At 44.6% G+C, this 16,385-nt stretch overlaps 2 protein-coding genes across 2 annotated transcripts; one reads left to right on the top strand and one right to left on the bottom strand.

The window, feature by feature from the left end:
* Nucleotides 1–1,843: 1,843 nt before the first annotated feature.
* On the bottom strand, nt 1,844–2,903 carry OR6V1 (olfactory receptor family 6 subfamily V member 1). The gene is given in 2 exon segments (XM_037068961.1): nt 1,844–2,797; nt 2,799–2,903. Coding segments are annotated over 2 exon segments (1,059 nt in total).
* An 11,485-nt stretch (nt 2,904–14,388) lies between these two features.
* On the top strand, nt 14,389–15,330 carry OR9A2 (olfactory receptor family 9 subfamily A member 2). The gene has a single exon (XM_037068970.1). It carries the CDS (start codon nt 14,389–14,391, stop codon nt 15,328–15,330), a length of 942 nt encoding a protein of 313 aa, XP_036924865.1.
* Nucleotides 15,331–16,385: the final 1,055 nt, after the last annotated feature.

Raw genomic sequence — 16,385 nt, 5'->3', positions numbered from 1 at the left:
ATCTTTAAAAGTGACCCTGAATCTATAGTTGTCTTTAGAAACATGTGTTTCTTTCAAGGGAGGATATTAAACATCCAATCACTGTTATGAAGGAGTTACTTAAACTATTGCCGTTATGAGTCTACAGGGTTTTTTTTTGAATGGGGAATGATAGATATGCACTAATTAAGAACCAGATTCTACTGTCAGTTCTGCCATCACTTGGACCAGCTCTTTTGTCTTCTCTGTTTCCTTTCAAACTTATCCATGCATAGTTCAGAAACACTGCTGGGCTGCAGCTCAAGAATCAGTATTTCCCTTCTGGGCTCTCTGAGCACCTGTTATGAGTAGGAAAGCCCCTTCCCAAAATGTGTGAGAATTAACTGCACTATTTCCCCCCTCTCACAGGCAGAGAGACCTAAGGTTAGAGCCCACCCTTCTTTTATCTTTAATGACCAGTGCTGGCGAGAAGTGCTTTGCTCATGGTGAGTCATCAGTGAATCTTTATTCAATTGAATTACTGTGAGGATAAAACCAGATGGAAAACATATATAAAGTGTGAAAAAATATTTTTATATACAAACACACACACAAAGCTAAGGTATGTATTATCGGTGGAACTATTTTTAATTTCTTCATCACTCTTTCATTTATTCTACAAATATTTCCTCTGTGAGGTGGTGAGCAGAGAATAATTAGAGAAAATAAACCTGTTGGTTGTAACAGCAAACTCCAGAGACACGGCTCTGATGGGTAATTATAGGAGACACAATTTTTGACCTAAAGCAAACTTCTCTTTTTGGCAAGGAGCATCTCAGCAAGAAAGACACAAACTCCTAAGCCAGAGAGAGGGGCACCTCTGTGGGAAAGGGGTTATCCTGGGATGACACCAGGGTATGTACTGGGACCACAGGCCATTCAGTGAGCCGCGGGGCCAAAGGCAGAAACTCTGTCTCCACCACATGAGCCCACAGTACCCTGCCTTGTTTGTTCCCACATACTAGGCTTTTAAAAGGTGTGACATTTGTGGTAAATTAGATTTGTCGTCGTAAAGTAAGTGGTGCTCATAGTGTGTTCTTGGTAAGTGAAGCTACCATAGCTTTTTGGGAAATGTAGTTGGTAAGCTGAAGCGTATTTGCAGAAGGAATTTGTCAGAGTAGTTTAAATTGGGGCTCTTTTGGAAAAGCCAGCATAGATTTAAAAAGGTAAGAGAATGCGCTGATGATGAGGATGGAGTAACTAGAAGATGTTTCAAATTTCAGTTGGGGGAGGAAAGTACAGAGGTGGAGTTTATTTCATTCCAAATGGAAAATGGGACCTCATGGGCTTACACACACACACACACACACACACACACCCCGAGACACTGAGACACACAGAGAGACACACACAGACACACATAGACATTGAGACACACAGACACAGACAGGGCATGCAGACATGCAGAGGCACACAGAAACACTGAGACACATAGATACACATGAGGACACACAGACATGCAAATACACACATATACCCTGGGGTTGGATGTCCCCTGATCAGAGAACAGGACCTGGCTGCTATGCTTTGAATGAGAAGCCCATGTACTTCCTTTTCTCAAAAACCCTACTGCTGGCCCCCAAGACTCAGGGTTGCTCTCAGAGCCCCTGCAGCTGCCAGGGTGAGTTGGTCTCCTAGACCATAGCTCCCCCTGTGGTCTAGGAGAGCTTTGGTTGGGACAGAATGGCACTGAGGACTCTCTGTGGCAATCACTCAGAGGCACAGAGGAAAGAAATCTAAAGAAACTTGACAGTGGCCTTCCCACCCAGCTGCTCCTCTGCCTCCTCCCAGAGGCCCTGATTGAGCCTGGCCAGGCCCCTCTGACTCACTGCTGTGCCTTGTGGAGGCCTTTGAGCCTCTGCATCTGTCCCCGCAGCACTGCCTGGAATGTCTCATTTCGGAGGGTAAAGATAAAGGGGCTGAAGAAGGGAGTGATGACAGATGTCACCAAGGCTACCGTCTTGTTGGCTTCCACAGAATGTGCCTTGCCAGGCCTGATGTACAGGAATATGGTGCTGCTGTAACCAATGAAGACCAGGGTGAGGTGAGACCCGCACGAGGAGAAAGCTTTCTGGCGGCCATTGGCCGAAGGGATCCGCGGCACAGTGGTCACGATATAGCCATAGGAGATGAGGGTCACCAGGAAGGAGCTGAGGACAAAGGCCAGGGCCATCATGAAGTCCCAGAATTCCAGCAGGCTGGTGTCTGAGCAGGATAGCTGTGGCAGAGGCATGTTGTCACAGAAGAAGTGGTTAATGATATTGCCATGGCAATAATTGAGGTGGGCCTGGAAGAGGACGGTGGGCACCATGGCTAGGAAAGGAGCTGCCCAGGCAGCCCCTGCCAGCCGGACACACACAGCCCAGCTCATCAAAATGCCATAGCGCAGTGGGTGGCAGAGGGCCACAAAGTGGTCAAGGGCCATGTCTGCCAGGATGAGGAAGGAGGTGGATCCCAGGGAGAAGTAGAAGTAGAACTGGACAAGGCAGCCACGGAAGGAAATGACTTTCTTGGGGGCCAGCAGGTCTGAGAGCATCCTGGGCATGGTGGTCATGGTCACCAAGATCTCCAGCAGGGAAAAATTGCCCGGGAAGAAATACATGGGAGTCCAGAGGTGGGCATCAGCTATGACTGTGATGATGATGATGGTGTTTCCCAGGAAGGCAAGAAGGTAAAGCACGAGGAAGGGCCCATACAGCAGAACCTGCAGCTCACCAAAAGATGAGAAGCCCAGGAAGACAAATTCAGAAGGGTGGGTCCAATTTGCCATGATCCGAGGGTTGGGGTCCTGCATGGAAAGGAAATAAGATGGAGCAGCGGAGAGAGATACAGATATAGACGATGGCTAGATAGACACATATATATACATGCATACATACATACATATGTCCATACAGAGAATCGTTGACTCAGAAACAAAGATGGAGACTGAGGAAGAGAACAGGTAGAAAAAGCAACTAGGTGGTCCGGAAAATGAACAGAAGGGCAGAGAGAGGAAGGCAAAGATGACAAGAAGAGAATGGGAGAATCATGGGAAAGAGAGTCAGGGATTCAAGTAAATGCCATTGATAAGGGGAGAGGAAAGCAGAGAGAAGCAGTTTAAAGAAGACAACATAGCAACAGACTTGGACATGTAGGGAGAAGGCAAGAAGGAAATGAGAGAAACAGAAGGAAGACCAAATGTGTGAGGGGGAAAACCAGAAGAAAAGAATGCGGAGAGGAGGGAACACAGAAGGAAAGAGAGAGAGTGTGAGGCACCCAGAAGCCCCTGAATGTTGGTGTGGGTGGGGGTCTGTGTCATGGCCCAGAGGCTGTGCACCAAGAACCCTTTGGAAGGATCCCTTCAGGTCTTTCTGGTTGTCTTTCTGCTGAGGACCCTCACTCATCCACATTGCTCCAACTGTGACCATGTAATTGATGGAAAGGCAGAATTTTGAGTTGATCAATCAGCTTTTTTAGGGAGGTCTTTTGGTATTATATGCAAAGGTAGAGAGCAGAAGGGACACGGGGGTCACAGACAGGCCTCAGGACCAGGCAGCTGCTTGGCCAGCAACCAGAAAGTCATTGGCGGTCACCCAGTGGTGCTGCTTTGCTCCTTCAGAGTCTCCCCTGAACCTCCCCGACTCCCCTCTTTTTCGAGTGATGGTTGGGGGCACGACCTCAGACCTGTGCTTGGATTCTGGTCTGACACTTGCTTAGTGTGGAATCAAAGTCTGTTCCTTTCTATTACTTCCCTGTCTGAGCCTCATTTACTCAGCTGTCCAATGGAGCTAATAATAGCACTATCTTCTAGGGCCGCTGCAAAGATTAAATGAGTGAACCACTCAGTATGGTGACAGCACATTCTACATGCTCAGCAAACAGCTGTTACCATTGTCCTCCTGTTACAGCTGCCAGCGAACTCACATTTTCCGGACCATCACCTCTCTACCCTCTTTAAGGCCAACATGCATGTGAAGTGTGTGTGTGAATATTTCCACAGGTTTATGCCATTCCTTGGAATTTTTAGGTCACTAAAACGATACTTTTAGAACTTCCAATTGGCAAAGAAAATCAATACTGCGTGTAGATATACTGTGGTCTTCTCTGTGGCCCATAAGGGCCGCCTCTGAGGCTGCTCATGACCTCCAGCAATGACATCTGTGCCTCTGTCGTGTTGTACCTACCCCACTGACAAACCTTCACAACAAGTCGAAAGTCTGTGCCCAGCCCTGATTAAATTCAAGTCCAGCCCTTACGTCTGTGCTGCACAGGAGGCTGCCCTGTCCCATGTCGACCCTAAGCCACTTACCTTAGCCGCTAAGCAGATCTTCTTCTGGAGCCACTCACATTAAGAAACTCCTGTTTAGAGATTCCTGCTTAGTGGATTCACCCTGCGACATGAGCGACATGAGGTATGTGGCCCGTGGCTGTTGGTGAGAGCGTTGCAGCTGCCAGGGGTGGACAGGGGCTTCTGAGCAGCTGGGACAGGGTGGCACTTCTGAGGGGTGGCTCCACAAGCCTCAGTGTCTCCAACACTTATGTTGACACCTTGAATAAAGGCACGCCCTGTGTCACCAAGTCTGGGGGCTGGAACATGGGCTTAAAGTCCTTTTGGAGACCAGAGGGGAACGTGGGCTGTTTCTGTCCCTTCTCTCCCAAGGATAGCGTCCTTGGTTCTCCCTGTCCCCTATGTCCCCAGGCCCTTGGTTTCTGGATGAGGTTTAGAGCTGAGCCTGTGCTGGATGGGAACTTAGACTTCAGCCAAGTGGGACCATTGAGAAAGCAAGGGGTCCTCAGGGGGTTAGGAGGCACGGGTGTTACCCCTCAAATTAGTGAGAAGTCTGTTCTGAGGAAATAACATTTGAGAAAATGTTCTGAGTGAAAAAAAAAAGAGGGGATAGAGACCTGGATACACCTAACCAGGTCATGGCCTAGGATTGGTCCCATGGCAGTGCCTGCCTCCTGGCCCTTTCCTTCCTCCTGGCCCTTTTCTTCCTTCTAGAACTGCCAGGGAAAAATGAGAAGAGCACAAAAGAATTTGCCAGCTGGGCGAAGGTCATGACAGCTGGGGTACATGGCCAGGATTAGATCCAGGGTTTCCACTTGATGTTTGTCTCCCTCCCAGATGCAGGGTTTTGAGATCTGCGAAGCAGGAGATTGGGCTTTCGAGCAGCTGGTCCATAGCACCTGCTTGTTTGAATTGTCCAGTATCATGTGTAGAAGTTGGAGGACTGAAGTAGTCAGCTTATGAGGAGACATCTTCCTATCAGAGCTAGGGCCCCTGATAGACACATGTTGGGAACTGGCCAGATTCAAGGGCTTGTCTCTGACCCCTTTGAGAAGATGCACACCCTGGAGACGAAGGTGAAGGCAAGGTGGTAGAGCACTGGGCTCACCATAGACTCTGAGTCACAGTTCTTTCTCTCAGAGCTCAGTCTTTGTGGATGCCACCCACTTAGCCCCACCCACTTAGTCCCACCCACACCCTCGGAGAAAAATAATGACAAAGCGAAAGCCTTCTGGGAAGACAGTGCACAAGGGTCACTAGTTTAAGACCCACAAGGTCAAGACGAGGTTGGCCAGGCAATCTTTCTGTAGGGCCTGAATCTGGAGCTGAGCTTTCAGGACAGAGCCATGGAAACAAAGGAGATTTTAGGTCATTCTGAGTGGTAGAAAGCAGCATATTGCTACTAGGGAGCACAGGCAGTCAGACAGGATGGTTGTTCAAAGCAGGGCTGGAGGCGGGACGGCTTGAGAACCAAGAGACAAGCGTGCAGCTGGCCTGTGGGCTTTCATGACTGCAGGAATGTTCTCTTGCTTCTGTAGCAAATTGCCACATATTTGGTGGCTCAAACACTACAGATTTATTATCTTGCAAACTCTCTGAGTTCAAGGTTAACACAGGCCTGAGTGACTGAGAATCATGGAGCTGTCAGGTCTGTGCCCCTTTCCGGGGGCTCCTTGCTTTGCCCAGGGGCTACCGGCTGCCCACATTCTTTGGCTTGTGGTTCCCTTCCTCCACCTCCAAAGCCAGCAACACCCTGCATCTCGCTGACCCTTCTTCCATCATCACACCTTCCTCTGCCTCTGACCTTAGCTGGGATAGGTTTTCCACTTCTATGGAGCCCTGGGTTTTGATGCAGCCCACCTGGATCAAACAGGATACTCTCCCCACAATCTCCAGGTCCTTAATTTCATCTCATCTGCAAAGTCTTTATTGTCATGTAAGACAACAAATTCCCAGAGGCCAGGCATGGACTGCTTTGGGGGACCATTATTCTACCTGCCTGCTAGCTTCTTGGGCCACATGTCCCAATGTTATAGGCTGGAGGAGAACCTGATGCTACAGGGTCTCCAGCTGTGGAGTTCCCCCTGCTGCCCCACCATGGGACTCACTCCCCTCGGCACCTGCCCAACCATACTAGACAGTGAGATTGTCACAAGCCACTCACTCAAGTTCATGGAATAAGCATGCATCATATCCAAAGAGGGCCACTGAATTACAGTCATTGATAAGGACAGTCCACATTCATTGATACTGTAGTCATTGAGCCCCTACTGTGCCAGTATGGGCTTCATTCAACTCAAAAGTTTTGTCTTTGATTATGAGAACTTCATGGGCAGAAGGATCTTCAAAAGTATACTTTTGAGTCTTAGAATCTCAGAGTTGGTAGGATCACCACAGGTCCCTCCAGCCACCCCTCTTTCCTTTGCATCAGTCCCCACTGAAAGCACCTCTCTCTGCTTTTCTGATGAGATAGCTGAGCTAGCAGTTGGAGTTCTTAGTAAATTATGGTGTGACCTGAGCCAGTCACTCAGTGTGTCTGGGTGTCAGGTTCATCCCATGTAAATAAGCTGTAGAGGACATTTTCTTTTCATCGATGACAGTTTCTGACCCTTATTAAATTCACTACCAGTGATTCTAACTTCTTTTCTCCCACCTCCAGATATGGACACTTCTTGCCCCAGCCAAGAGACGTAAGGCATTTTTCACCCTGGCATTTCTCTAAGCTGTTCTCTCTCTTCCTTCCTCCTCTTCTGCCTCTTCCTCTTTCTCTCTGTGTCAGTTTCTATCTCATTCCCCCTTCTTCCTCCTCCCTCCTTTACCTTTATTCTAGAGATATTTATTGCATTGATAAAATATATGAAGAAAGCATAACCCTAGATTTACAACTTATGCTTTTACAGAATAGTAAATTTCATATGGTTCAAATAGAGTTAAATGAAAAAAGTAACAAATAAGATTCTTTTATTTTTTAATCATCTTGAAATATGAACATGAGCTTTTCTAAGGAGAATGCAGGTCCCAGGATACCAAGACTGTTCAGTTTAACTACATAAGAACCAAATGTTTATGTATAGAAAGATATAAAAACATAAAATAAAGGTTTGTTTGATTTATATACAAAGATCTCTTACAAACCAAGAAGTTCACTAAAGAAAAATTTGCTTTAATAAATACAGAGTTCAACCTTATTAAAATTAAAGAACAGAAAATTGAACAAGAACATTTTTTGAAGAACAGTGGTTTTTCAGCAACTGTGCTAAAAATACAGCAGGAAATGTGCTGGGCACAGTGTCCTCCCTGGTACAGCTTGTCTGGTAAAGACCGATGTCACCACACAAAATGGAAATGTGTGTACAATACACACCTATGCACACACACTCACACTGATATACCACACACATAGTCACCAACAGTGAGTCATTTTGGGAAAGGAGCTATGAGGTTATCGTAGGTCTGAGAGTGACCCATGGAAGAGTTCCTATGAAGGGCTGGGGGAGAGGATGTCCCATCAGAGTGGAGGCTGAGCTGTGATGAGTCGTACCAGGGGGTCCAGTGCCACCGGAGCTCTGAACTACAATGGCCCCGTCAAGTTGTCCTGATTTGTGTCAATAATGAACGCACAGTATCTGGGCGTTGGCACTCCTGTATCTACAGGCCACTGGGAATGGGGTGCCTTAGGAGAAGGGCTATAATCTTGGTGTCAGGGGTATTTCTCCCCTACTGAGTGTAGCTGTGAGCCGGGGGAATGACGACCTGGGCTCTGAAGGGTTATCGGCAACACACACAGCATCTACTACAAGGGTGTTTGGGGAATGCCTAGCAGGGAACCCAAACATGCCTGCAAACGTCAGGAAAAGCCTCTGTAAGAGAGTGACCACAGTGCATCTGACATCCACTAGCAAAGCGGGTGGAAATGAAATGAGCTCTCTAAGAAACGGAGCGGCATGTGCTAATGCCCCTGCATAACTGCAGGAATGCCAGTGTTTGTGGATGGCAGGTGGTGAAATTAAGGAAAAGCATTCCTCGAAGTCATGCAGGCCTTACAGGACTTGGGGCTTTATCCAAAGGGCAGTGAGGAGGTGTCAGTCAGAGGCGAGATCTGATGCCATCTGTGTTTTAAAAGATCACCCAGGCTGCCACTGGAGAACAGAGTAGAAAGAGGGAAGCAAGAGCAGACAGGGAGGCTTTGTGGCAGGCAAGGAAGGGTTGTTCCCTCTAATTCCCCTTTTAGTGGATAGAGGCTCAAAACTTGGGGTAATAATCCCACTGCCTCCTAGATCATCACAATGGCCTTTTCTTTCTCTGGGCCAGGATCTCTTCTCTTGCCTATGTCCTTGGTATGCTAATGTGGTAAAGCCAGATAGAGATCTAGAATGGTCGAGTTAGAGCTCAACCATTCGCTGGATTTATTCACCTCCAAAATCCATCTAAATCCATGTGTATAGCACTTAGTGTGGTTAAAAATCAATTGAAGATGCATATTTGGGTTTGGGTTTGAATTTGCTAGTTCATTGTTTTATAGGTCAGTAGATCTCCATGATATTATGTCAATAACATACTGTCTTGATTACTGTATCCTTAGAGTAAGCCTGTTTTTTTTTCTAATTTTATTTTATTGATTAAAAAATTAAATTATAGTTGACATAGAATTAGTTTCAGGTGTATGACATAGTGTTTAGACATTTATACAGCTTACTATGGTAAGTTTGTAAGTAAGACGTTCTGAGTTCCCCAGCTTTGTTCTTCTTTTCCAAAATTATTTTGGCTTTTCTAGGTCTTTCACATTCATACAGAAGTCTTAGAGTCAGGTTTTCAATGTTAACAAGAAGCTTCCTGGGATTTGTTTGAATTTGTATTGAATCTGTAGTTTGGAGAGAATTGATATTCTAACAGAATTGTGCCTTCTGCTTCATGAAAATAGAATATTTCCTCCTCCATAGGTCTTTAGATTCTCTCAGCAATGTGTTATAGTTTCAATTGTGTAGCTCTTACACATAGTTTGTTAACTACATTCCTTAGTTTTCATGTTTGTGTTATTGTAAAGTACATATGTTATTTTTGTTGCCAATGTTCTTGGCTGGCATATAGCTAGACAGTAGGTTTTACATGCTGAGTCTTTACCCAGTGACACTGACAATCACTTATTAGTGATTAGTTCTAGTAGCTTTTTTTGTGGACTTCTTAGGATTTTGTACATTTAGGATTATGTATCTCCAAATAAATATTTTTTATTATTTTATTTTCTGATTGTATGCTTTTAACTTAATTTTCTTTTGCTGTTGTTGTTGTTGTTGTATCAGCTAGGATTTCCAGGATAATGTTGACTAGAAGTGGTAAGAACAGATACCCTTGCCTTGTGGTCTGTCTTAGAGAGAAACTGGATCTCTCATCACCAGACTTCATGTTAGCACTGGGATTTTTGGCCAGTGCTACTTATCAGTTTGAGGTAGATCACTTTAGTTCCTGGTTTAATCAGAGGTTTTGATCAATGGCTCTTGATTTTTGTCAAATGCCTTTTCTTCCCCTATTGAACTGATCACGTGGTTTTTCTCTTTAATTCTGTTAATATGGTGAATTGTACTGATTAATTTCCTAGTGTTGAACTGACTTTGCATTTCTGGAATAAAATGATCAATTGTTATGGCATATTGTTTTCTTTATGTATATATCAATGGGTTTGATTTTTTAATACTTTATTATAAAAGATTGTTGCATCTGTGTTCATGAGGGATATAGGTTGGTAGGTTTATTTTCTTGTGATGCCTTTGGTATCAAGATAATTCTGACTTTCAAGGTTAATTGGGCAGTGTTCCCTTCTTCTTAATTTTCCAGGAAATTTTATGTAGGATTCATATCAGTTAGAACAGACCAGTAAAACTGTTTTAACTGGTAGTCTTCTGTGTGGGAAGACTATTAATTATGAATTAATTTATTTAACAATTTTAACATTTCAGCTCTTTTTTCTAGACAGTTTTGATCATTTTTATCTTGCAAAAAATTTCCCATTTCATCAGTTTTTTTTTAATTGGTTACTTTTAATAAGTATCTTATTTTTGTTCTCTTTAATTTCAAATTAAAATAAAATTTTGATTATATCCTTGGTTTGTAGTGAATCAGGAAATCAAGAGTGCTCTTCTCCATGTAGTCTTAGTGATTGGCAAATTAATCCAAAATCTCTGGAGGATCAAATGGTGCCAATAAAAAGCAGTGACTATAATATATGTATCTTTTGACCTAGAAATTCGAACCCTAGGGATTTATTCCAACTGATATAAATGTGTATGGACTTGTAAATGTCTAAGTATACTTACAGCATCACTTTTATAATAAAAATAAAAACAAAAATTGATCAATAGAGGGCTAATATAAAATGGAACACTCATATAATGAAATATTATGCAAAAAAGAAGTAGGGCAATATGTACTGGTATGGGACCATCTTATATAACTGGTAAGTGAGAGAGAAAACCATTTAAAAGTGATTTTTCACAGCATTTTCTTGAAAAAATATGTAGATTAAAAAAAGTATAGTACGTTTACACAATGAAATTCTACGCAGCAGAAAAAAAGAAGGAATTTCTACCGTCTGTGACAGCATAGATGGAACTGGAGAGTATTATGCTAAGTGAAATAAGCCACACAGTAAAAGACAAAAACCGTTATGATCTCACCTATAAATGGAACCTAATCAACAAAAGAAACAAGTGAGCAAAATAGAACCAGAGACATGGAAATAAAGAACAAACTGACAATAACCAGAGAGGAAGGGGGAGGAGGATAACATGGCAAAGAAGGGGGAGAGTCATCAAGGAACATGTATAAAGGACCCATGGATAAAGACAATGGTAGGGGGGAATTGAATGTGGGAAGTGGGGGTGGGTAGGGCAAGGAGAGTAATGGGGAAATGGAGACAACTATAATTGAAGGCAACAAAAAAAGAAGTAAAAAAGGCTTAGGAAATTTCTCCAAGGTTATGTGGCAACTTGGTTGTAATCTGAGGAATTGGAAGGAAGATTACTCCCAATTTATGCCCTTCTCCACCAATTGATATTCTCAGATTTAACAGGTATACTGGAAATGAAATCCCAACTCCAAATAAGGTTTTGTAACTCTCGCTTTTTCTGTCTCCCTCCAGCACCAGGCAGATTTTTGATTTGCATTGTAAATGTAACTGTCTGCATTGGGCTGTCCTTATGTGCTCCCCACTTTCAAGTGCCCATTTGGTGGTAATCAGTGTCGGGCTATAGATATAAAAGGCTGGAAGACTCTTGCTTGAATACATGCAGGTGCACATATGTTCTGAGAAGTGGAACCCTGAGATAGCACCAGAGAGTGGAATTGAATTTAGAGGCAGAACCTCCCCACAGTCTTCTGGAGGGCCCACAGAGTTAGGAATAGGGGCCTCTGCACAATGATTGAAGGAGAAATCAGGCTTCGTAGAGGATTTTTGATGAAGTTAAGGCTTTGAATGAGACTAGTATATGCAGGCTTTTTAAGGTATCAGTTTGTGTTTTAGAGGTCAGTGTGATGTGTCCTGTTGGGAATTGGGGGCTGATTTTAGCTCCAAGTAGCTAAGGGAATCCAGGGAGGGCTGTGGATGAAAGGCAGGGTGGTGATCTGCTTAGAATTTGAGACATCTTCTGGAAATCTAGACTTGGGTCTTTGGAAAAGGCAGCCTTGGAACTCAGAAGCTTGGTGAGATTTCGTGTCTGCATTAAACAAAAACTTGAAAAAGTTCTGAAACTTAATTGGTCAAAATGGGCATAACTAAAAGTTTGTTCTGCTCTTTCCAGACTGATTGCTCAGGGACACCATGAACCTGCTCTAATTAAGAATAGGTATCTCAGGGACAAGTCCCCTTGGGAAGGAGAGAGGTAGAAGGGCAGGAGAGAGAGAAAGAGAAAGACTCTCAGCACCCCACAACACTGTTATTTTGGGGCTTTCCCTAAGCTCCTCCCTGAGGACAGTTTCCTTTTTCATTATGAGTGGAGACAGCAGCTCTGGTCCCTGTGCAGAGCTCAGTGGTAGCCAGATAGAAGTTGGCCTTGGCCAAGCCCTGAAGAGCATTACACGTAGTGGGGGAGGCCGGAGGTGAGTGTCTTCTCAGGTTTCTCCTCTATGGAGGAAAGGGTAAGATGGTGTGTTCTGGATCAGGCTGCTGTCGAACACCAGGACACCTAGAGCCTAAAGAGTGGGCTGGGGCAGTATCAGCAAGATGGGTTCATTTCCAGGTTCCCCTTGTGCAGTCGAGAGTAGGTGCAGTTCTTCTCTGACCCCATGCTAGGGACAGACACAGCCCTTTGACATCGGTCAGGGTCCTTCTGTCTCATCTTTCTGCATCTCATGCTGGTTATGCAGAGATTGTGGAAAAGCAGGCCACTGAGGTCTTCAGTCAGTTCTGCCCTTAAGGCATGTTTGCCCACCAGCAAAAGAGCCACAGTGATAGTGGGGAGGTTGCATCAGGAAGGGAGACCAAGGAGAAACAGGTCAAAGGCATATGGGCTGATTAGCCCTGGTCAGGACCAAGACCTATTGAGTCATATATCATATGTCCATGTATTCATTATCTAAGAAAAAATCTTAGCACTTCTTATTTTGCTCATGAATATTATATATATATGTATGTATATATGTGTGTGTGTGTGTGTGTGTGTATATATATATATATATATATATAGATAGATAGATACACATATATATGACATGTCCTCACCTCATGGAGTTATGGTCTAATGTCAGAGATGAACAATGAATAAATAAAAATAAATTTTCTGTCCCTCTTTTTTCCTTGCTTTATTTTTCCTATGACATGATTAATAAACACATCTTTATATAATTTTTACTTGTTTTGGATATCATCTAGACTTTACCCCCCTACATGAGTATAAGCTCCACAGAGCAGGGATTTTTTTTTTTATCCTCACCCGAGGACATTTTTTCATTGCTTTTTAGACAGAGAGGAAGGGGGGAGAGAGTGAGGGAGAAGAAGAGAGACACTGATATGAGAGAGAAACATCAACTGGTTGACTCTCAGGGTAGCTGCCCAACTGGGGATTGAACCTGCAACCCAGGCATGACTGGTAATGGAGCTCATAACTTTTCAGTGCACACAGGGAGACACTCCAACCAACTGAGCCACACTGGTTGGGGGGTGGGGAGTTTTGTTTGTTCTGTTTGTTGCTGCATTTGTTTCATATGAAATGAAGGAATGAAATAAACAATCAGCTATATACAATAAGTTGATATCAGGGAACAAGTGCTATAAAGAAACTAGAGTGCAAGGTTGAACATGTCCTTCCTGCTTTGGGGAGGGGAATTGGAAAGTGTTCTCTGGCGGGAGGCACTTCAGTAAGAGGGTGGATGGAGTGACGCGTAGAGATCTGGGAGTCCTAAGAAGCTGCCGGCCTGGCATCTATTTTCGTCAGTGCCAGATGCCATCTTTCCTTTCTCCCAAGACTTTGTGGGGGGAAATGGATTTAGAGAAGAATGAATCAGCTCTGGGAAATTATCCCAAACTCCAGAGCTGCCATTTGGAGATCTTGCTGCTCTGTGATATGGAGGTTATGAGATCTGGGGGGAGGCGGAGATGTTCTCTTGGACTCCCTGTCACTTTCCTGCTGATGCCCAGGTGGATCCATGTGGTACCAGCACAGGTGAGGGGGTGGGGTTTGAAGTTTCATGCTGTGAACATCATCTGGAATGCTGGGGACAGTTGACCTAAGAGGAAATAGGACAAACTCCCAGGGGCTGATGGATTCAGCTACAAAACGAAACAGTTTAAAGTGACGTAGACTCTATCCCTTGAGAAGGCACCTCCAGGAGGGAAAAGACAAGGGAAGGTTTCCTTCACCCCAATAGAGAAGAAGCTGGCTCCCCCCATTCCAGACAGCTAGCTTTGAGCTAGATTAGAAGAGGCAATATTTAGGTTTGCCATTGTGCAGAGTATAGTGGCAAGGGCTACTCACCTGATCACTAGGAGAAAATAGTTTCTCATCCTAATCTGTCTCCCTTCTCTCTCTGGAGAGCAGGAGCATGTGGAGCAGTGTCATCTCTCTTTTGATATTCGTGTTTCCCAAGGGGCAGAAGCAAGGGGATACACGATGAGCAATTACTCTAGTGCCACTGAATTTTGTCTCCTTGGCTTCCCTGGCTCCCAAGGACTGCATCACATGCTCTTTGCTGCCTTCCTCTTCTTCTACTCGGTGACGTTAATGGGAAACACGGTCATCATCACGGTTGTCTGTGTGGATAAACGTCTGCAGTCCCCCATGTATTTCTTCCTCAGCCACCTCTCTGCCTTGGAGATGCTGATCACATCTGTCATCGTCCCCGTCATGCTCTGGGGCTTGCTGCTCCCCGGGAGGCAGACAGTATCTCTGGCAGGATGTGTCGTCCAGCTCTTCCTGTACCTTTCTTTGGGGACCACGGAGTTTGCGCTACTGGGAGTCATGGCCGTGGACCGTTACGTGGCTGTCTGTAACCCTTTGCGGTACAACATCATCATGAACAGCCACACCTGCAACTGGGTGGTAAGTGTGTCGTGGGTGTTTGGGTTCCTTTGTGAAATCTGGCCAGTCTACGCCACGTTTCAGCTTACCTACTGCAAATCGAACGTGCTAGACCATTTTTATTGTGACCGAGGGCAACTGCTCAAACTGTCCTGTGACAACACTGTTGTCACGGAGTTTGTTCTTTTTTTAATGGCTGTTTTCATTATTATTGGTTCTCTGGCGCCAACAGTTGTCTCCTACACTTACATCATCTCCACCATCCTCAAGATCCCTTCAGCCTCCGGCCGCAGGAAAGCCTTCTCCACGTGTGCCTCCCACTTCACCTTTGTGGTGCTCGGCTACGGCAGCTGCCTGTTCCTCTATGTGAAACCCAAGCAAACGCAGGCAGCCGAGTACAATAAGATAGTCTCCCTGCTGATTTTTGTGGTAACCCCTTTCCTGAACCCTTTCATCTTCACCCTCCGAAATGACAAATTCAAAGAGGCCTTTCGGGACACTATGAAACTCTGCTGTCAACTTTTCAAGGATTAGGCCTTCTCCTAGTCAGTTTTAGTCAGTATGCTCCCCACTGTGGATTATTCAGTAACTTAGGAAACCCTAACTCCTCTATCACCATGACCATCATTGTAAACATCAAACAGTGTGTACCCCTGAAAGCAGACAAGGCAGGTAACAGTGAAACCCATGCTCTGCCCAGGAATCTCATAGCCTCGTTTCTCCTTGTTTCTTCTGATGAACACAAGGAAGCACATCCTTGTGGTGTAGGAGGAACTAAGGAAGGAAATGCATACTTCTGTGTAGAGTTCTATTAGCCCAACTAATTTGCTTATAATTTGTTTCCTCGAGAAGTGGCTGGGTTTTAAATCGAATTTCTCCTCTTCATCACTCTACAAAATTAATTACTTTTAGACATAAGAAACAGGGGACAAACTTTTAAAAATCTTTTGCTTTTAATAGTTCATTTATTTTTTGAGAATACGATGCTAGCAGCTGTGCTAAGGATAACAAGAGCTCTTCTGATTTTGTGAAGATTATTCAGGGTTCTAAACCTACCCACACAGAGAGTGAAATAATTTATCTACAGTGCTTTCGAAATGTGCCCAATGTTGACTCTTCTGTCTAGTTACTTGAGCCAATTCTATTTGTATGTGAGATCTGTCTCTCAGAGGATGTCAGGAAAGTCTGTCTTCTCTGAGGTGATATTGTGGAAGTAGTTGTCAAAGTGAAAGCTGTTGGTACCCCCTCTTTGGAGTCCTCTGCACCAGGTCACTGCTTCCACCCCCCAGCTACTGTGAGAGTTGGTTCCTAGGGGCTTCGACTGCTCCTTCTTCAGAGAATTGCCCTTGTTGAACTGGAATCAATTCACACAGAAGGTTTAGTTCTTTAGATTTTATTTTACTCTTATTTATTTTATTACAATTGTTCCAATTCTCCCCTTGTACCCTCCTCCATCCCACCCCATCTCCCAGTCTCACAGTCAGGCCCTAACCTGTTGTTCATGTCCATGGGTCACTCATACATGTCCTTTGAACACTCCCTTTCCCTTCTTTCACCCTTCCCCCTCACCCCCTTTCCTCTGGCAGTTG

Source organism: Sturnira hondurensis, unplaced genomic scaffold, assembly GCF_014824575.4.
Source record: "Sturnira hondurensis isolate 20B ecotype Veracruz unplaced genomic scaffold, ASM1482457v3 Scaffold0018310, whole genome shotgun sequence".
Classification (NCBI taxonomy): domain Eukaryota; kingdom Metazoa; phylum Chordata; class Mammalia; order Chiroptera; family Phyllostomidae; genus Sturnira; species Sturnira hondurensis.
This window is presented reverse-complemented; position numbering and strand designations above follow the sequence as displayed.